General features: G+C 46.0%; 1 protein-coding gene across 1 annotated transcript; it reads right to left on the bottom strand.

The window, feature by feature from the left end:
* Window positions 1–651: 651 nt before the first annotated feature.
* Window positions 652–1,327, bottom strand: LOC136537438 (scarecrow-like protein 33). Its single transcript, XM_066529412.1, has 2 exons — window positions 1,110–1,327; window positions 652–1,030 (listed from the first exon to the last, which is right to left on the bottom strand). The coding sequence occupies exons 1-2, from the start codon at window positions 1,325–1,327 to the stop codon at window positions 652–654; spliced, it is 597 nt and encodes a 198-aa protein (XP_066385509.1).
* Between the last annotated feature and the right edge of the window lie 21,287 nt (window positions 1,328–22,614).

Raw genomic sequence — 22,614 nt, 5'->3', positions numbered from 1 at the left:
TGTGAGGCACAATGCGTCACTATTTTGTGTCAACAGTAGGTCTTGTTTGGATGAACGTGTATCCAACTCAATCTACGGATGGATTGATGTGAAATTTAAACTAAAATCCACACAAACTCCAAAATACATGAATTGAGGTTAATCCATATGCATCAAAAGGAGCCCGTATTGATAGTATAGGTAAAAGTATTGATAGTATAGGTAAAAGTAGTGACCGTCCACTGGATTTCATTTTTCTTGAGAAGGATGTCATCACAGAGCACTGTTCGGTGCTTTAGCAGTTTAGCATACACTGATGCATGAGCAACAACTTTGGTGGTCTTGATAGGATTTCGTCCACTCTTGTCTATCATGCAGTAGACGCTTTACCAAACTGGGTTGCCGGTCCCTTTGTTCGGTCCATGTTTTCCTTTCCCTATTCTTTAAGGGAGAATTATGTATTTGACACTAAAATAAATCAGTCTTCTATATTTGACACTAAAAATTTTAAACTTTCTTATTTGACACAAAGTTAGAAATTTCTTACCTAGACAGCACTGCCGTCCATTTAGGCTAGTAACGGCGTCAAGTGGCTGGAAAAATGACATAAATGCCCTTCTTTGTAGCAGACATACACGATGCCAAATAGAGAAATAATAGATGGTCAGGTTGTCAAATAAGAAAATTATAAATATGACAGTATATTGTGAACAGCAGCCTGCTGCCGTTGTCCCGCGGCAAGATGGTGTCCACCATGTCGAACAACGCCGTGAAGTTGTAGAGCGCCTCGCAGAACCGCGCCGCGAAGAACGCGGTGCTGTATGACGCGTTGAGGACCGCGTGGATGAACACGGACGACTTCATCTCTCTGATGGCGCCGAGCACCGCGCCGATGGGGTCCGTGCCTGCCTCGCCATCGTCAGTAGCCATCGCGCCCTCGTCCGTCAGCGTCCTGAAATGGAACAGGCTGCTAACGGCGAGCACCTCGTCGGGATCGATGTCCAGGTCGCCCGCGTGGACCGCTTCTAATTTCGCCACGATGCCGTGGAACCTGAACGGCACAGCCGAGCTGGCGCGCGCAGGCGGTGAGCCGGCGCCCCGCCTCCTCGATGGGCCACGCTGGACGGAACCCGGGCTGTGGGACGTCGATGTTGGTGAGCCACACCTCCAGTGGCCCGCCCTCCCTACACGTGAGCCACCGGAGCAGGGTTGCCCATTGGAGCCCGTGGTCCAGACCGTAGTGCACGATGTGCAGCTTCTTCCTCCCAGCGGCAGCTTTGTAGATGGATTTGTTGGAGAAGAGGATGTTCACCTGGAGGAAGCAACACGTGGCCATGAAGAACTGCATCGCCTTGAGTTGGACACCTGATGAGGAGGAGGCGCTTTTCGGACATTAACGACGACGACCTGGTAGTGCAGGTTCCCTGTGCCATTGAGCCACACCTGCAGCCCCTCGGCGAAGCAGTGTGCAAGCCGCTGCGTGGCAGTTCCCGCTCGGCGAAAGAGTGGTGCCTAATCCGCTGCAAAAGATCGGTCGCTCTGCGGCGGTCGTTGTCGGCCACGGCGTCGGCGCAGCGGATGAGCATGGAGTGTAGGTCCACCACCTGCTGCTGCTGATCCAGATCCTCCCTGGTGCCGACCTGACCTCCACGACGGCGTCTTGGCCATGTCCATGGTAGCGCGCAGCTCCTGCATGTCGTCGACGAGGATTGGTTCGTCGTCGCCGTTGAGCATCAGCTTGTCTAGCATCTCTCGTGCGGTGGCTTCCTCTGAGTCCTCGCCGTCAGCTGCCATTTGCTTGCTGCTCCTACCCTCCACCTGCTCGTCATCTCCATCAATGTCAAGCCTCTTCTTCCTGCCCCTACAATCCACCGTGTAGCCATCGGCGCTGGGCAAGAATCTGTTGGCCTCTTCCATGTCTCTTAAGAACGCCATGCTCACCGCGTCCTTGAAGCAGCAGCTGCCCTCCGGCGGCGACAACGTATTGGCCGGCTCCACCGTGCCCATGGCTGCGCTATTCAAGGAGGGTGGATCCTAGGGGGCGTTGCCTTGGGCGCCAGCCTGCACGGCGGTGAGGGCGCTGGTGGAGGAGGTGTCAGAAAGGACCTGGGCGAAGAGCTGCTGGGTCTAGAGGAGTGCGGGATTGTGGTTAGGGTACTGCTGGTACAAGAGGGTATGTTGGTCACACTAAGAAAAAACTGACACGGTCAAAATAGTCAACTAATAGATGAAATGGTTGGTAGTGCCACATAGGGAAGGAAATTTTAACTTGGTGCCAGATAAGAAAGTTCAAATTACCAAGTTAAAATTTCTAAGTGCCAAATATGAACGACTAATTTGTTTCAGTGCCAAATACATAATTCTCTCATTCTTTAAACTAGTATCATTGCTTGTTGTTGATAACTGGGGGTTTCCAGCAGGTGGGATACGGAAGGCCTTCACCCGGCCAGGTGCTCTGGTCGAAGGTATGTGAAATGGAAGATGGGCCCAAGCTCACTTAGGGTTTCATTAATGTATTCACCAACCTCCTTTACATAGCATCCGGCTTCCCCTTTTATAGGGCACTGCTCGCTACTACTTCACGGTACAAATTTGCCCATTGACAGCTAAGGTACATTTCTAGAATATCCTAACATCAGTACAAATCTTCAGGGGCATCCTGGGTCTTGTTCACCTGCACCACCTTTGCTTCTTGGGCCTTAGCCTCAGGCCCATGGGAGGCCCATCTCCGATCTTGGGCCACGGTGCTATGAGGACCCCTTTCTCTCAGGCGAAGACAACATAGCCTCCACCCAAGCCACTGGAGCCTTCACCTTCGCTTCCGAGTCTCCGCCTGTGGACTCCTCTGGACATCCTTCAGGGTCATGCTCAGGCCTCCGTCCTATCGACGGCTAGTGGTGAAGGCCTTCTTGCTGCTGGCGGAGGCCTTCTAGGTTTCTTCCCAAAACATGCGCGGCCTTCGCTTGAATCGCTGGGGTCTTCGCTCCATTGCAGGCCCCACGTGAAGGCTTCGCCTAGCATCCCTGCAAAACACTTACACAAATGTTTCAATGTTATTAGCTTATGTTTGCATTGGCCTGACCTTCGCTACTCGTGTATTGGTGTTCCAATAGTTCCCCCTTGAGGATGCGGTCTGATGTGAGCGGGCCATGAGCCTCAAGTGCAACACTGATACTGAGTGGTGGAGGCTTGCCCCTTTCCCCCCTGGGTCACCCGTATCAGATCGTTGGAGGGGCGATGTGTTGGCATTTGACTCATTGCGGTGGCCCGGTGCCCGATGCGCTCACAAACAGTCACGACTATTGGTGTTTGGAATTTGAAGCATCCCCCCTTGCCCTATATAAAGGGCAGGTTGGTGGGGAGGCCCCCCATGCCGCCTGAGCCATCGCTTTCTCTCCTATAGCTTTCCAAGCCTCATCTATGCTGCTCTGCTATTTTGTCTTGGTGCCTTAGAATTTTCCTTGCACTACTGCTCCTTTTAGTTCTGTGCTGCCTTTGGAAGTGGCTTTGCCTACTAGCTCTGATCTTTGCTGGCCTAGCTTTAGCGGTCCTTATCCCTGCTTGCTTGGCGTGAGGTCTGAGGGTTGATCAAAGAGGTAACAAGAGTGTATGTCTGCGTCTGTGGAGGCTTAAGACAATTTAGAGAATATTGAAGCTTCTATCGGAGACCTGATTCCCGTTTCCCTGGTTAAGAAGGCGAAGGTTCAAATGGTCAAGTCTTGGGATTTTGGGCCTTTGCTCATGATGGAAGAGCCGATAAAGGCTCTGGAGTATGAGGGCTACTTCCTAGCTAGGAAGGGTCGTCCTCTACGTGGTGAGACTATGCCCTAGCCAGTGGTTGATGAAGCTATTGTCTTCAAGGATGTTTTTGCCTGCGGCCTTCGCATACCTCTGGTCTATTTCCTCTGCTTGGTTCTTGAGACTTTTAAGGTATAGCTCCATTATCTTACTCCCAACGATGTTCTTACGCTGAGTAAGTTTTGTTATGCCTATGAGACATATGACGCTCCCCCAGATTTGGATATATTTTGTGCGTATTATGAACTTCAGCGTCAGCCTAAGAAGGTGAAGGTTGATGGTGTGGAAGTGGAGTATCAGTTTGCTAGTTGCGCCTTCATGGTGAAGAGGTCTCAAAAGGATCGTGGTCTGGAGATTTCCTTCACACAGAAGAATAAGTGGGAGAAGGACTGGCCTTGCTACTGGTTCTATGTGAAAACTCCCAGGGTTGTTCCCAAGATAGGGCCGAGGGTCAAGAAGTATCCTTTTGCTTCTACAATAGGAGACATGAAGCCTTCGACTCATGTGAGGCCTCCTGCGAAGGTTGATGCGGAGCGGGCGGCGTGTGATGCGGTCTTCGGCAAGGCCTACCACTTCTGTAGGGGTCATGACCTTATCGAAGAGATGGTGGTGTCCAATTTCTGGCCTTTGGGGAAACATAGGCCATGAATGACCATAGTGAGGATGAAGCTCCCTATCTTTGGTAGCGTGGAGGGAGAGTATTGTCCATGCTTCTATCTCACCCGCGTAGAAGATGAAACCGATGAGGAGTTTGTTAGTGAAGTGCAGCAGTCCGCCTCCTCCTTGGGGAGATTTCTAAAAGGGAATATTTGTCTCATCATGCCATCGGCGGTACCATGCCCTAGTTAAATCGGGTATTTAAAGAGATGAAGGTGAAGTACGGGGATCGTAGGGTTCCTGAGAAGGTTTTGAACTTGATCGAGGATAAAGCGGCGAAGGCCTTTAGGTCTGCTGTGGCCCCTGTTGCTATGGCTTGGGCAGAGTTTAAGAAGAGGAAGGAGACTGTCACTTTGAAGGCTATTGCAAAGAAGAGAAAGATGGCGAAGAATGTTGTGGATGCCGTTGAAGACGTGGTAGAGAGTGCCCATGATGAGTCAGAAGCTATGCATGGCATTGTTGATGCTGGTCAGCCGAAGGCTTCCATTGTTCGCCTGGACGAAGACCTGATGGCTTCATCCGTTAAGGCGACGGTTGTTGTTCCTGGGGTGGGAGCCTCCAGTGTGGAGCTATTGCCCTATATCCTTGGTGATGACTCATCTAAGTCCGAGGGTGACGCTGCGGGGGCTGGTTCTGCCTCTACTTTCGCTAGTGAGGAAACGACTCCTGTCAAAGCGGATCGCTCTATGAAGGCCCAACATTTGGAGGAGTCAGAGGCCAAGTCCGATGAGCAGCCATCTTTAGTTTTGGCCCAAGGTCTGGAGGCTGTGCCGACCTTGCCCCATGCTATGGGTATAGGAGCGTCAGGCTTTATTGTTGAAACCTTGCACCTAGGTAAATCTGTCTTAAGTGCTTTCTCTATTTTACTTGTTTTCCATAGCTCCTCTAATATGTTCTTTCATTTCTAAGCTGGTTTGACCAAGGCAATGGAGACGCCAATTCCTAGGAAAAAACCTGCTCCCGCTGGCTTAGATCTTGCTCGAGTAGGGCTGCGTGCTCCTCCAATGGCCTCGCTATAGCTTGGAGCTGATCCTTTAGAGCATGCACCCCCTAGCGATGGAGGTTTGATTGGCTTAGCTCTTGTGTTTTTCTTTGACCTTGCCATTGTTTAGTTCTTATTGTTCACTTTTGCTTCTGGCGAAGGTTCTGCCGATACACTAAGTGGGTGGGCGAAAACCCTGCATGCTCTTTAGAACAAGATAGGAGGTTACATTTCATTTTTTTTCTATTGGTTCTGCCTTACTTTTTCTTATATTTTGTTTTTTTGCTAGATCGTGTCCGCCGTCATTTTAAGAAGGTGGATTTTAACAAGCTGCTGTGTTACAATCTTGAGCATAACTGTGTGGCTAGTACGTAGGCTTTGTATTCTCACCTTATCAATCTTGGGTTTCTCTATTTTTGTTAACATTTGTTGCTTTTAGGGATATCATATGTTAGAAATCCTTGAGGAGCACGCGTCCGAAGAAGTTATCAAGCGAGATGAGGCTTTGAGGTCCTTCAAAAAGAGCTGGATAGGGTTGAGGATGAAAAGAAATGGCTTGTTGTAGAAGTGGCTGACCTTCGTGTTGCCCGTTAGACTGTTCAAGATTGGAAGATCCCGGTGGGGGGCCTAGAGAAGGATGTTGCTGGCATGAAGGCCACTGAGGAACTTGCCCTTGCCTGATTATAGAAAGCGATCAATGCAAATGAGGGCCTTTGGAAGGAGATTGATGTAGGGAAGTCTTTGAGCCAGGTGCTGAGTGTGCAAGTTGATCTGCTGCAGAAGCATTTAGAAGAGGCACGAGTTGCTGGTGTCTCGACCACTGAGCTGTATCGGGCGGCTCTAGCTGGTTTTGGTGGTGCGACTTCACCTTTGCCAGCTAACGCCTCCGCCTATGGCATGCTTGCCTGGTTAAAGGAAAATGTTGCTAAATTGCCAGAGTTAGTCAGAGGCGCTATGGATTTTGGTGCGCTTTCATGTGCCACAAATCTCTACAAGACCCTTGGGAAGCTAGGTTGCATGCATTTTGTTGGGCTCAAACGGCGGAGGGAGTTTGAAGGGGCTTCAGAACTTGGTGAAACTTTGGGGGGAAGTTACCAAGTCGGTCAGAATTTTTATGAAGTACTTTTGTTTCAAATTTGGCCATGTTGATGCCCGCTCCCTGGCGGAGGCTCACCGTGCCACGGTTAGTATCTTATCTAATGTGTATCCATCATGATCTTTCTCTCTTTCTGTTGTTCTCTTTTTGTCTTTTGTTCTTATTGATTTTTCTTGTGCTTGTGTATGATTTGCAGAAGGCTAGGGCTCAACATGCCACTAAGGAGGTACAGACATCGAAGACTGGCGAGACAACGAGCCAGAAAATCCTCTGTTGTTGCTTCTGATGCCCAAAAGCCCAAGGAAGCTGCCTCCGCACCTACGGCATCGGAGGTGTAATTTCTAGGTGTTTTAGATATCACTTTAGGCTTAGTGGATGGAGGTCTTCGTATGCTGCCTTGCATACTTGTAAGCTTAATGTAAATTTGATCTACGCAGGTTAGCCCTCAGGGGCCTACGCGAGACGTTGTTCCTTTAACTATGGTGCAAGATGGTATTTATGTCAGCGGAGAGTTGTGGGAGTATTGGTGTGACACTTTCCCCCGTCCTTTAGTTCATGATATGTTTAGTTTCTTGGTGCATGTGCAGAATTTAATCGGTCATTAGCTTGGTGAGGTCTTTGGCCACTAGTTTAGCTTTAAACCTAGGCCAAATTGTTTGGTTGGCCTTTGTGGCTTTGTAATGTTTGCTTTGGAAAGCTTCAACGCCTTTTGCGTTTGTATTGTTACTGTCTTCAGGCTCTTTCTTCTCTCTCTCTTTTTTGTAAGACTGTGTCTGTGTTTATGTCTTTTGGCTTGTAATGCGTTCTGTTGTAATAGTTTGCTTTCTTTAAATAAAGTTAGTTTAAAACAATTGGCTGGGTACTTGTTTCATTGAATAATCTGGTTACAATTGCTACATGTGTTGAAGGGCTCTAGCGGACGATAATTATTTTCTTGCTCTTGCCTCTGCTTCTTTCTTCTCTGGTCGACGTTGAGTACAAGTCTGCACATCGTAGCGGAGAAACTGAGGTGTTTGTATTTGATCTTGCTGATGTTGTGAAGGCTTTGGCACAATTTGAGCATTCATCGGAGTCGCTAATCTTTATTCTTGATGCTTCTTTAGAGGCCACAGAGCAATTTCAACAAGCAACAAAGGTCGAAGAAGCATTTCTTGGACATTGTCTCCGCTTGCGCCTGGATTGTTTTGTCTCCGCTTGAAGCCTTCGTGTGATACCCTCCCGCAAACTCTGACAATGACTGCTTGCTACCGGACTATGGTCATACAACGCCCCATGGAGGCTGTACGACTCTATGGTAGAACCACCTAATCTAATGCCTCCTAGGAGTACTTGTCTTCCATTAGACACTAAGTACTCAAGGGAGAACACTAAATTACGTAGTTTCGTCAAGCACACCCTAAGAGAGAACCCAAAAATCCACATTTTTCCATCAGGATCACAAATGAGAGAATAAAGCTTACAACATTTTAGCCATTTCTTACATCACTTTCCATGCAACATTAGAGTATAATATTTATTGTTTATATAAGCGGAATATGATCATGTTATTAGAATTATGAATAATTTAATTTAACAGCGGAATATAAACATGTGATCAAAGTTACAGCGGAAATAAATATCTATTCATGACATGATGAAGCATTGATATATAAACTATGACAACAAATTATAAAACTTCTATTTATAAAAACATTTAGTGAGAGTTATAAATAAAACTATGATCGTAGCATAAAGGAATCCTCTCTGAGCGCACCAGGAGGAATCCACACCCAAGAGTCAGCTCTAGCATCCGCCTGTCACCTGCAACCTGCAACAGGGGAAAATAAAACCCTGAGTACTCAATTATACTCAGCAAGACTTACCCAATAGGAGGAAATAAAAGACTCTAAGGATATGCATGTCTATCTGGCTTGTGGGTTTATTGCATCTGCAAGAAGCATTACTAAGTGTGCATCCTTATATTCAATTTTATTAGCAATCAGAATTAGTTCATTAACTAACCATTCTATGTAAGCACCTATGCTACTTTCCAGCAGATGGTAAGCAATCAGAATTATTTTACCATCTTTCATCTTCCAGTTCTTACTATGGTGCTAGATTGTAGACAAGTCGTACCAGATCACTCGACGATTCATGAACCAATGTATCCCAGCTGGGTATCCTGAAACACACACCTCGCTTATACCCTAGGCACAAGCAAGACCAACCCACTACCCTCCTATCATGGGGTCCAGGTCCCTATTCAAACTTGGACTCTAAGCCCCCGCTACTAAGTCCCGGACTCAGTGCAGTGCTTAGACCTCCACCATCCCCGCCTCCAATCAGTCGGTCCAAAAAGAGCCAAAACCCATGACAAAAGAGAAATGAGCCTTTCTGCGCCCATACACAAGTATGTGTTCTGGATAATAAGTCTGTGACCTGTCTAGAACCCAATACAACGGCCGGTCCTTAACCGACATAGGTGGAACAAATGCAATCCAAGCCTCGTTCGAATGTCAAACCAAGTCCAGATCCAAAGTACCATTCCGCCTGGTCTCTAATTATCATTCATATATATTCCAGGTGATAATAATATAGTAACAACAATAATATATTTCCTATCTCTCGCGAGTAACAGGCAATCACTCGACTTCTACCGGAGTCCTGTAGCATAGCAATCTAGATGATCCAGTCATACTAGTAAGACTCATAGGATAAAGATATATATATATATATATATATATATACAAGTGGGTTTCATTCAACTCCTTAAAACTTAATACACAAACATAATATAAAGTGTAGAAAAGTAGGAGTTATGCACCGGGGCTTGCCTGGGTAACATATAACCAAAAGTTAGTATTCCATCTTTGTGACCTGATCCCTGGCACCACCTTTTCAACTACTCCGTTTGATACCATCGATCCACCATCGTTCCTATTATGATATGTATTGATGCAAATGCAGAGATGGCATAATCAATCAACAGGCAACAACAATTCTTAAAATACGAGTGCACAAATCAAGCTAACAAGCTAACTCTAATGACTAATATATTAGCTAAGTATTAACTTCACTAAATAAAGCATCCTTTTCATCAACAAGTACTACTTCTTACCAAATCAAGTCTCTTTTTGATTTATTAATGATTTAATATACTTGAAACTAGGGCACATTAACTACTCTAGTAAACTAATTATTATTAGGATACAAAAATTACAGATAACACCTAATAACACTTCTAACCTACTATAAAATTTTTAGAGCTAACACTATCACCGATTTATCATGGAAATTCCTACAAGTTTAAGTCTTAACCATATTAAGTATGTTAAAATAATTAGAGCAACCCTAAAACCTACAGGACCTATGTGAACAAAATACACTATCACATGGATCATGATTTTAGAAACTTAACAAAAATTGGTTTGGTATTTTTGTGATTTTTCTACACTTTTTGGCGGATTTAGAAGTTTCTGCAAGTAAGAAAAAGGAAAAAGGGCCGCACTGGGCTCGGCCTCGGCCTAGCGCAAAACGTGTGCACGCGGCCCAGTGGAGGCCGGTGGCCCACTGAGCACGCGTGGCAGTGGCCCATGGGGTGCGCGTGGCAGTGGCCCATAGCCGGTTGTGGCCCACACGTCTAGGGCCACAGAAGGTGGCGCGACACTAGGCCCAGTTGGGGTGCACATTTTGAAGAAAAGCCCTCGCACTTCTACCTAATCAACTTGTAGTACAACGTACACTATTCAACACTATTCATATGAGTCACAGATTTGCATTGGAAACCCTAGAAAAGTCTTTATTCTCACCCTCATCCTTCTTCCTCCTCACGAGCAGAGCAGGGGCAGGGGAACTGGCCGGCGGCCGATTCGGCACGGTGGGTGACCGGCGACGACAGAGGCAGTGCGCAGGGGCAGCGAGGGTGTATATCGCTCCCATGGGCGTTGGCAACATGGCCAGGGGTGGCTCGAGGTGGTCCAGCCACGAGCGCTGGTGGCCGGCTAGGGCGCAACAGTGGTAGCGGACGAGCAGCATGGAGGCGGCCACTGTGGCGGCGACGTAGTAGGGCATGGTTGGAGGCAGCATGGAGCTATGACCGTCTCGACCGGAGGCGTGGGTAGTAGCGGCCTGGCCAAGCACGGCCAAGAGTGGCCTAGCCACTCGTAGGGGCGACGGCCATGGCGCTCTGTGGTGGCAAGCCACCGAGGAGGAGGACGCGGGCCGGGGTGGTGACGGTCGTGGGCCAGCTCTGGCCAAGGCAGCCTGGCGACTCAGCATGAGGTGGTTGGGAGCGGTGGAAACGGTTGCGGCTGGTAGTAGTAGGAGCTCATCATGGTGGCCATGGCATGTGCTCGGCTTAGCAGCGACAAGCAGTGGGGGAGGCCGAGAGAGTGAGAGAGAGCAGAGGCGAGGATAGTAGCTCGGTCTTGGCTTAATGGCGCACGAGGCAGCAGATAGGTAACATGGCAAGGATGCGGGCAGTAGCAGAGCAATGTGCTCCCCTCGGCAGTGGACGCAAGGATAGAGCAGGCTGCGGTAGGTGAAATGAACGGCTGTGAACGATGCTGAACGCTGGTTCGTGAATGAGCATCAGATTGAATTTGCACCACGTTCTAACGAAATTAGGCAATTTCTATGAGAGTGCTGTGACACCCATCGCCACCCCGACCTACACCATCCTTAAGTACTCATTTCGACATAACTGACGGTGCAAAAACATGAAGTTGCTGCTTAGGAAATTTTGTGGATATTTAAATGTCGAAGTAGCATTGTCTATCATCTTTTCAGACTTAAAAGGAATTCAAGGTTCCAGTTAGAACTAACACTCCCTAGCACTTTTGGTTGAATTTTTAAACTATCAAAACTTTACTAAACTTCACCAACAACCATTTCATGACATAGCACACACTTTATACCAAACAATAGAACCAAAACATCAGGGCATTATTTAACTATTTTGCATTTTATAAATCGCCAAAAAGTGTACTTTCAACACAACTTCAAATTTTTGTCGATTCAACGAAAAGGGTTAATTTTAATTTCCAATTTGATTTTTGAGCTATCAAAAATACCATGGAACAACATCTATTCACCAAATCAATAGTTACATTTTCATCTACTAAACTTGCACTTCAAATTTTATTTAAGTACCAATTACAAGTTATATTTTATATTTGTTTATAAAAATTGTTTTTCATGCTTAATCAAATAAACAAGCCATTCGCTATTTAGTTGCTATCAGGCATTTTAAGCACTTTCTTCATACTTTTCCAAAACAAGCCCTAAACAACTTTTGTCCACAAGATTATTTAAAAGTTGTTAAGCACCAAGATAAGTTGACTAGCGACACTTATTTGTTTGTTTTATTCATGAAAGCGAGTCACACAAGATTCATTTATAATTCCATGTGTGCTTTAAACTAGGTGCTAAGCAAGCTCGTAACACTAGAGATGTTGCAGACACCAAGTGGAAGATGCGTACAACCTCAATGTGTCCTTCATCGGGCTGCGTGAGCTGCTAGATTTACGAGTGTTCGCACGGTACATTTTGGTCTCTCTTTTCTAAGGAAACTCTGGCTTCCATTTTTCTCTTGCTTTGCTCTGTAGTACACCGATGCTTTGGTTGTTTGGCTTCCCCCCTAGCGCTCTTCTAGAGGTTGGGGTATGAAAATGCCCTGACTGAGGCTAGTGCTGGGGTAAGGCGCTGGATTTTATAGTCTACTACTTGTATGATTTATTAAATCTTGGTGGTTGGCCGATGTTTATTGCTTAGATATGTTTTGAAATCATAATAAGGCCGATGGATTTCTTTGTACCTAGCGTATCTTTTATCTTTATTGCTATTGTACTTTGGCTATTAGTCCCTGATAGTCATCTGGTGCCTAATAAGGGTAGGTCTTCACCATTTGTTTTCTTGCCCGATGCCTACGGCGAAGGTAGATCTTTGTCGGGTTTTTTTTGCCTTTTTGGCCGTTTTGATCAAACCTTGATTCCTGAATATGGATAGGGCTTTGTCAAGGTTGTAGGCTAATTTAGCCGTGGAGGTCATTCCTTGCTTTTGAGCCTTTGGCTAAAGCAAAGAAAGGTCCTCTTTGTTGTGTTGTCGAATGATGTGGCTCCATTGCTAGCTACTTTTGACCTTCGTTTTTCATGGTGTTCCTAGGGAAATTCCTCTTTATATTTTCATAAGTTTTTACATGGCTTCTGCCTCGTTAAAAACCTCACCTCCGTTAGGAGCCCCCCTTTGTGAGGAAAAGAGTGTAGGCCCTTTTGCATGAAATGTAAAGAAAATATGAAAGTTGGGAGAGGTGCGGTGACCTTCGCTTATAGTTCCGTGGAGGCCACCTTTTTACATTTTTAGATATAGATCCTATGCAAACTATCGATGTTCCATGTATGAGTGGTTGTTTTACATTCGCTGTCTGTCAAGAAGAATGACCCTGGTCTCTCGGCGGCCGTCGCCGTGTACAGACCTTCCCATTTTGGTTGGAGCTTTCCCGCATTGGCCGCATTGGGCTTCATTCTTAAGACTAGGTCTCCGTCTCGTATGAGATTTCTAACTACCTGACTATCTATGGTAGAATTGCCCGAAATAATACACCTTGGGAGGCGTTTGTCTTCTACTAGACACTAAGCACCCCGAAAGCAAGCTACATCGGATGGTTCTATCGAGCACACCCTAAGGGAGAACTCAAACCATCCATGTTTTTCCTCTAGGATCCAATAATGAGAATGAGTTTACAATACTTAGTCCATTTCATACATCAAGAGTTCTAAAAAATACATTATTACAATATCAAGTTTAGAGTGCGGAATTTAAACAGCTAAATTACAATAAACATCTAACGATAAGATACAAGGATTCATCTGTGCCCACCAGAAGAATCCTCCACACAACAGCTACTCCTCAAGTGGCACCTGCAATAGGGGTAAATAAACTCTGAGTACACAATGTACTCGCAAGACTTACTCGACTAGTGGGAATAATTTCCTAACTCCAAAGGATATGATAAGCTTTATGGTTTGATGGGTTTTTCCTTTTTGTTTGTGAAAAGCATTACTAGTAGTGAATCCTTATGTATGTGTTTTATTAATAGTCATGATTAGTTCATTAGCTAACCATTCTATGTAAGCATCTGTTCTACTTTCAAGCAAGAGTTGAGCAATCAGATTCATTTCATCATCTTTCATCTTCCAGTTCTTACTATGGTGCTAGATCGTAGACAAGTCATGACGTATTACACGGCAATTTGTGAATCAATGTAACCTAGCTAGGTACCCTGAAACACATGCCCTACTTGTACCCTAGGCATAAAGTAGGACCAACCCACCACTCTCCTATCAAGGGGTCTAGGTTCCCGTTCAAACTTAGACTCGAAGCCCCCACACCTGAGTCCCCGACTCAGTGTGGTGCTTAGACCTCCACCATCCCCACCTCCAATCAGTCGGTTTAGAAAGAGTCAGAACCCACGACAAGAGAGCAACAAGCCTTCCCTACTCCCATAAACAAGTATGTGCTCAGGATAATAAGTCTATGACCTAACTAGAATCCAATGCAATGGCCAATCCTTAACCGACACGGGCAGGGAAAATAGTGTAACCAAGCTATGCCCCATTGGCCATGGAACACAACCTCTTACACCCACTAATATCCGTACCATATCCCTGTCTGATCTCCATTTCCTTTTCACCATTTATCATTAGAGTGATAATAATAATCACCTATTACGAGTAACGGTAGGTTACTCATGCTATCGATAGCCTAAGCATAGCAGCTACTCGACCTATGCTAGTTGGACTCATAAGTAGGTTTATCTATGCATGTAGTTTCAACCATAAGCTTATAACGTAATTGCACATCACATATATATATCCGGTGATTATTTAAAATAAGGGTTATGCACCGGGGCTTGCCATGGGTAGGTGTAGTGTCAGCTCAGTTAGTCAGTGACAGCTCTAGGATATTCTCCTAAACAAGGATCTCCTCCTCATACTCCTCGATCACTTCCTCGAACTTGTGATCTCCGATGCTCATGATCTCCGCTAACTCATTCTCTACATGCATGCGATGATGATACAACACTTAGCATTTCGGCAACATCTCTTAAAATAAGAATACACATGGTAAACTACTAAGCTAGCTCTAATGACTAAGATACTAAGCTCACTATCATCTTCATCAAGTAAAGTGTTGGGTTCAACTACAAACACCTAGCTTTACAAATGGAGGATATATCTCTATTTCTACAAATGATTTAATGTATATTTGAAACAAAGAGCATTTAACTACCCTTATGTTAAGTCTATTCTAAAGCTACAAAAATTACAGTGAGCACATAATAATACCATGAAGCTACTGTAAAATTTTCAAAGCTAAAGCCATCACCATTTTGCCACAAAAATTCCTAAAATATTTAACATAATAATATTAAGCACTCTTAGATGATTTAATAGCTTATGGTATCAACAAGTATATATATGAACTAAATACACTAACAGATATAGCACAATTTTAGGAACTCAATAATTTTTTTTCACAATTTTTGGATACCTACATTATTTTATATTAATTGCCAAAGTTCAACTTAGAATTAAAATGAAAAGCTATTTCTATTTTCCATGAAAAACTAAACTGATTTCGGCCCAACGTGGCCCACACAGCGTAATGCACACGTGAGCGCGAGCGCGTGGTGGCCCATAGGCACGGCCCACATGAGGCCGGCCTGTAGCATGAGACGGCCCACGGCGGGGGAATCCCACCTGTGCTAGCACATTAGCAAAAACACCCCTGAACTATGAGCAAAACAACCCATAATTCATGTCACTATTTCTATAGACAACAACTTTGCAATGAAACCCTCGGAGCTTTCTCCTCTTTACAACGGCAAGGTCCTCGGCCTACCCCGCGCACTCCGACGCGGCGAGCAGTGGCACTGGCACTTGCGCCAGCCACACAAGACCCACGTGGAGCTATCTACGAGGCCGACGCTCACCTAGGGTTCAACGTGAGATGATAGGTCACGATTGCAGGAGCCGGGATGCCGTAGAAGGACCTCTCCACGACGGCGGGCACCCTGCGGCATTGGTGATGGTGTTCAGGTGAGCTCAACAACAACAAGGCGATAGGAGTAGCAGGTGAGTAACGATGTCTCACCAGTGACCTTACCGAGAAGCCATCTTGGCCAGAAATGACCCATGCAAGGCTGGCCATGTGCGCGCGGCGAGGTGAATGGCGGACCGCAAAGGCACGGTTGCGTCAGTGACAAGGAGGTAGCACTATAGCTATGACTAGTGTGCGCATGACGAAGAGGGAGCCAAGGTGAGCTAGTGGTGCAGAGGAATTAGCACGGGGTGAAGTGGTGGAGGCTAGCCACGGCGTGGGCGGTGACGGGCCTTAACGGCACGGCGGTGGGCAAAGCTCCAAAATTGGAGCTCAGCATGATGTGTTTCAAGGTGGGGTGAGGTCGGCTAGAGAGGGGGCGTGAAGGTGGAGACACGAGCATGAGGAATTGATGAGAGGTGCTCGCTCTCATGCTTCACCGTGGTGCGACGCATCAGTGACAGAAAATAGAGGGAGAAAGAGGGAAAGAGGGAAACAGCGCGATAGGTGGGCTTGGCTCGTCCACGCCTTGGTGGGACGTGTGCGGTAGGATTAGGAGACCCATGCAATGGCGCTACAGACAATGCACGCACACGTCCGACCGGCCTAGCCCGCTCACCGTAGTGCCATAAATGGCATGGCGACGATGGCTCACCCACATGCGCACAACAGAGGCGACACACATAGGGCCGTTAACAACGTAGAGGTGCGGCGGATCAGCGCAGATGCGATGATGATGTGACAGCAGTGGCATCGTCACAACGTGAGTAGTGTCAGTAGTACAGATGCGATGGCAACACAGCATGGCCACGACAACACCCAAGACGGCAGCGTGAGGCAGAGCAACAGGGCACGGGGCAGCGGCTCACTACGGTCGGCTTCGGCCAAGCCCAGGCAGCTCGAACGGCCAAGCACGGCGGCATGGTTGGCTGCATGGGATGCGGCCATGTGCGTGGCATGAGAAGGCCGCACAATGACCGTGCACCCGGCACCAACCAATCCGAGACAGTGACACATACGAATTTTAAAGCATTCAACATGACCAAACAGTTGCTTTAGGACCTAAACCATCTTCACCATGCTCAAGATGGCACATGAGACTACCAAATCAAGCTATAACACTACACCATCCTTTAACGCAATCTTTCACAACAAATTGCTAAACATTACAATGTCTAGCTATCGGCAGACTTGAAAATTTCTAAGTTTTTGAGCTAGATTTGATTTCCATTTACGATTTCTAAGCTAGTGGAACTATTAGCTTGTAATATCATTTTTTAACCGCAAGTATTTTATTATCATCCACAAAGTTTGTACTTCAAACTTTATTTAAGTATCACATACATGTTCTATAGCATTTTTGCTTAATAAAATTTGGTTTTAGCCCTAAGTGATATAACATGACTATCAAATCAACTTTTGTTTCGCATTTTAGTTGATCATTTTGAGTTACAAAAATTGATCTATACACTTTATCACATGCATTAACACACAAACATGATGCTCATGGCATGTTTTAGTAAATGATTTATGGTGTAACACCGAGGGTGTTACACTATCTCTCCACTTTTTGGTTTGCTCTTAGTATTTTGTGATGTTTTCCACTGCTTCCAATCTTGTGCCTTCGATCGTTTCCTTGGAGTACTCTTCGTCTTTTACCAGGGCTTGTTTTATGACATGGAGGCTCTGATGCTTGGCTTCCTCAGACAACATTGCTTCTTCGTCGTATAAGAGTTTGAACGGTGTAAATCCTATTGTTTTAGAGGCTGTGGTGTTATGGGACTACACAACCTTTGGAAATTCCTCTACCCATTTGCCCTTGCAGAGGTTGAATAGAGTCTTCAATATTGCTGAGAATATTACTCTATTGGCTCTTTCAACCGCTCCATTTGACTCAGGGTGGTAGACTAAAGCGAAGGCTATCTTTGTGTCTATGCTTCTACAAAATTCCTTGAATTTGTCTGAGTCGAATTATTTCCCATTATCAACTATTAAGGTTCTAGGCACTCTAAACCTACAAATTATGTTTTGTAAGAACTTTTTTACTGTCTCTGATGTGATTCTTGCATGTGGCTTGGCCTCAATCCATCTTGTGAAATGTTCTATGGCTACTATTGCAAACTTGTTCCCCCTTCCGATGGTGGTAACGGTCCAACAAGGTACATGCCCCATCTTTGCAGGGGCCAAGTGTGTGGGATAAGTTGTATAGTAGCTGAAGGTTTTGACTGGTATGGGGAGGTGCTCTGGCATGCTTGACATGTCTTGACAATCTCTTCTGCGTCTTTGATGTGCGTAGGCCAATAGAATCCTTACCTGATGGCCCTCGCGGATAGCGCCCTTGGACCAATGTGTGAGCCGCATATCCTTGAGTGGATTTCTTGTAGAAGGTGTTTGCCTTCACTCTAAGGTATGCACTTGAGCAACAGTTGGACAACCCCTTTCTTGTACAATATTTCATCTCTTAGTGTATAGCTTCTTGCTCTTGCTATCATTCTTGCTGAGCTTGCCTCATCTTCTATGTGATGCACGTTTTTTAGGTAGTCTATGATCAGCTACCTCCAGTCTTCAGACTCAGTAACTAAGACTATTTTGAATGCCTTCATTGTTGCCTATGTTGTCGATGCTTGTAATACTTGGTAAAAGGCTACATTTGGTATGTGCAAGTTGTTTGTTGCTGCCTTCGCTAGCTTGTCTGATTCTGTATTTTTTGCTCTTAGTATATACTGCAGGGTGAATCCCTAGAACCTCCACTCAAGAGCCCTTACTATGGCCATGTATTTGACCAATTCTGGTTCCCATGCCATGTATTCTTTTTTGACTTGTCTTGCTATGATTTGGGAGTCTATTTTTGTGAGTAATGTTTTTGCTCCGAGTGTCTTTGCCTTGTTGAGGCCTAGTATGAGGCCTTCGGATTCTACTATATTATTTGTTGCATTGAATTCTAACCTTGCTACATACTTTGTATGGAGGCCAATGGTGTTATCAAAAAGGTGGAGGCCCCAGCATCTAGATGTCCCCAAGCTCCATCTGTGTAGAGTGTCCAGATTTGAGGCTAAGGCTGTGGGGTTTGGTGTGCCGAATGTGTCCAATCTACCATAAAATCTGCTAGCGCTTGAGATTTGATTGTTATTCTTGATACATAGTTGAGCTCAAATTGGGATAGTTTTGTTGCCCATTTTCCTATTCTTTCAGAGGCTTCTTTGTTGCTGAGTATGTCCCTGAGTGGTTGAGAAGTGGGTACTGTGATTTCGTGTGCATGAAAGTAGTGCTTCAATTTTCTTAAGGAAATCAACACTTCACATGCTATTTTTAAAATCTCTGTATAGTTCAATTTTACTCTTGACAGGGCTTCTGAAAATGTAATAGACAAGCTATTGAATGGCCTTTGACTCTTCTTCCTTCTCTTGGACAAGCACCCCACTGACCGCATGGTCAGAGGCTGTAACATATAACAGTAATGGAGCCTCTAGATTCGGCACTGTCATAAAGAGTCTAGTAGCAATGGAGCCTCTCAAAGCTTTCAAGAATGGGACGCTGTGTTCTGCTAACTTTGAAATGAATCTGTTTAGGGATGCTATTCTTCCGATGAGTTTTTGGACTTCCTTTTTGGTTGATGGTTCCACCATTGAGATTATGGCCTTCATTTTGTCTGGGTTGGCCCTTATACCTTTGGGTCCTATGATGTACCCGAGCATTTTACCTCTGTTTACGTCGAAGACACAATTTTCTAGGTTGAGTTTTAGCCTGGCTTCTCTTAGATTGGTGAATGTTTCCTTTAAATCTGCTATGTGATCTCCTTCATTTTTGCTCATTACGACAATATCATCAACATAGGCTATAATGTTTTTTTTGCAACTATGGGCTGAGGACTGCCTTCATCATTCTGGCGAAGGTTGATCCTATGTTGTTTAGCCCTTCGGGCATTCTGATGTAACAATAAGTTCTAAAGGCATAGTGAAACTTGTCTTCTCCTCATCTTATTTATTGAGCCAGATCTGGTGATATCTTGAAAAGCAGTCCAGGAGGGAAAAGCGTTTGCATTTTGCCACCTTGTCGACGGAGGCATCTATCCTTGGTAATGGAAATGGGTCTTTCTTGCATGCTTTGTTCAGATCTATGAAGTGTATGCACATTCTCATCTTTCCATTTTCTTTGGTACTAGTACTACATTTGCCATCCATTCTGAGTACTTGACTTCTCTGATGACTTTTGCATCTAACAGCCTCTGTACTTTGACCTTTGCTGCTAAGATTCTATCCTCCAACATTTTCCTTTGTCGCTGCTTTATTTTGGGGTTGATGTCAAGGGAGTGTTGTATAATATCTCTGGAGTGCTGTATAATATCTCTGCTAACCCTTTCTGGTCGGAGGCTAACCAGGCAAAGACGTCTTTGTTTTTGGCTAAAGTTTCTATGAGTTCTACTTCTTCTTCTTTCGACAGGTTGCCTCCGATAGTGACCTTGCTGTCTGGGACTACATCTTCTACTAGGACTGACTTTGTTTCTTCTTGATCTTTGAAATTTGTTTTGCCCTTCGGCATGTCCAGAGGCTCCGATACGTTGCTTTTGGCTGCTTCAATAGAATTGATATTGCGCTGAGATTTGTAGATGGCTCTTTCTATGTTTCTTGCCTCCTTCTGACTATCGTGGACTGTGATGGTTACGTACAAGGCTATCATTTTCATACACAAATAGCCCATATGGATGGCTGCATTAAACTTGTTTGCAAACCCTCTTTCGAAGATGGCATTATAGGGGTAGTAGAGATCTACTACGTCGAAGGTCACATATTCTGTCCTTATGTTTTTCTGACCTCTGAAGGAGACTGGCAGAGATATTTTTCCTAATGCATCGATCCTCTTTCCTTCGAAACCAATTAATGGTGAGTCCAAAGGCTGCAACTAACTCCTACTTAACTTCATCTTGTCAAAGGCATTGACAAAGATAATATCTAAAGAGCTTCCAGAATCTATGAGAACCCTATTGATTTCCCATCCTGCAATGTTAGCCTTGATCACCATGCCATCGGTGTGAGGGTAACTTTCCAACTATAGATCTTATTCTAAGATGGTGATTGGCGTCTTTGACCAATCTATGTAGCGCACTGGGCCTTGAACTGCTATGTTGTTGATCAACCTGAGGTGATCTATTTTCTTCTTTTTTGTCTAGAACTCCATCAAGGAGCCTTCAGCTATAGGCAATATTGTGTCGATGGTGGGTAGGGGTGGGTGAGGGTTGAGTTAGTTTTCTGGGTTGAGTTCGTTTTTGGGTGTTGTCGATTGTGTTGGTGGGGGCGAAGGCAATACCTCTAGCTGCCTATTGTGTACTTGAGATGGCTGGTTGGTCTCGATAAATATTATGTATGGAGGCCTAGGGTTTATGTAGGTGAGGTTGGCTTCCACCCGTTGGTTATTGTAACACCTCTAGTGTAATGAGCTTGCTTAGCACCGCGATTTAGGCCGAAGAAAAATTTCCAAAGCGAGTTTCTCGGATTTTTTATTTAAAACATACTTGAAGTGATAAGCGAATCCAGTGTGACTCGGTTTTGTGGGCTCAAATAAATGCCCAAGTTAAATTACTTAGTGCGTATAAATATTAGGAATATCTGATAACGGTTCTAGCAAATAAATAGTGAATGGCTTGTTTCATTGATTAAGCATGAAAAACATTTTTTATAAACAAAATACGATATGACTGGTATATAGTACTTAAGTAAAATTCGGAGCATGATTTTGGTTGCATTTAAAATATCGAGTAACAAACTTTAGTGCTTTAGCCGGGTTAGAAAATATAAATAGTCAGCTTGGTAAATGAATATTTGAGAGCTAAAATAATAACGATAGTGCCGCTGACCACTCGCCCCACCTACCTCGCCGATATGACACACGCGTTGCTGGATGAGTTGGCTGGGCTGCTGCTACCGTGTACTCCTCTGCTTGTTTTCCCTCCCTCCCTGCCAGTTCTATCGTTTCACCCTGCGTCTTTTGCCTTGTCTCTTTGCCTGCCTTGCTTGTATCTGTCTGCTCCATCGCATCATTCCTACAGCAATCAATGTCTCTGTCTGTCGTGTCTCTGTCTATCTTTGCTTGTCACTGCTCCACTATTCCCTCTACTAGGCATGCAGGCCGACCACCCTAAGTTGCTGCTGCCTCCTACCCCTGCTTCTTGAGGAAGCCAGGCCACTACCCAGCACTGCTCTCCATCCCTGCTTGCTTGGTCAACCGCCATGCCCCATAGCCACCCCGAGGGGCCCATGCCCTGGTGCTGGCCCTCCCCTGCACTAGCGCACGAGCGCTGCCCCTCCTCTTCCATCCCCACTCTAGGCTAGCACTATGCCGCCTTCCATCCGCAGCGCTCCTATCCACCCATGGTCCACTGTTCCATGGCGCTGCCCCTCCGGAGCCACTGTTGCCCCACGTGTCATTCCGCCATGCGCCCTGGGAGTGTCGTCGCTGGCCACCATCGCTGCGCCTTCTGCTCTTGTCGCAGCTCTACCTTGCCTCCATCGAGCACCAAGCACCGCGTGCGAGCGTGCTGCACCACCGCGTGGCCATCCCCGTTGTCATCTCTTCCCTTTCCTCCTCGTGAGCGCGCGCAGTTTCCATGGTCCGTGCTGGAGTCGCGCCCAGCTCCTGCTCGCCTCTCCTCGAGTCTGTGCCGTCCCCGTGCCACCGCTCCACCTCCGTGCTCGGCCACCGCGCTACCATCCCCGCTCCTCCGTGAGCATCGGTGCCCTCCTCTTCCTCTTCCTCGAGCTGTGCGCCCTAGTCCCTTGCTCGCCTCACGCCCCGCTCTGCACTGCCTCGCCTTCACACCATGCTGCCTATTGCCAAGGAGCCGACTCGCTGATGCCATGGCTCGTGCGAGCAGCCTACTAGGGACCGGCTCAGGTCTTGCCGTGGCCAGCCCGAGGCCGCACAGGTTCCCGTGCAACTCCCCGGTGGGACTCCCGCCGCCGCCATGCCTTCCTGGCCGGGATTGGTCACCGGCCGGAGCTCCTCTGCCCAGTGCTCTATTCGTGGAAGA

The sequence above is a fragment of the Miscanthus floridulus genome, chromosome 2 (genome assembly GCF_019320115.1).
Source record: "Miscanthus floridulus cultivar M001 chromosome 2, ASM1932011v1, whole genome shotgun sequence".
NCBI classification, from domain to species: domain Eukaryota; kingdom Viridiplantae; phylum Streptophyta; class Magnoliopsida; order Poales; family Poaceae; genus Miscanthus; species Miscanthus floridulus.
This window is presented reverse-complemented; position numbering and strand designations above follow the sequence as displayed.

Coding starts and splice junctions, on each gene's coding strand:
- LOC136537438 (XM_066529412.1), bottom strand. CDS start 1,327: ATGCAGTTCTTCATGGCCACGTGTTGCTTCCTCCAGGTGAACATCCTC. Junction 1,031..1,109: donor ATCGACGTCCCACAGCCCGG/GTTCCGTCCAGC, acceptor TGTGCCGTTCAG/GTTCCACGGCATCGTGGCGA.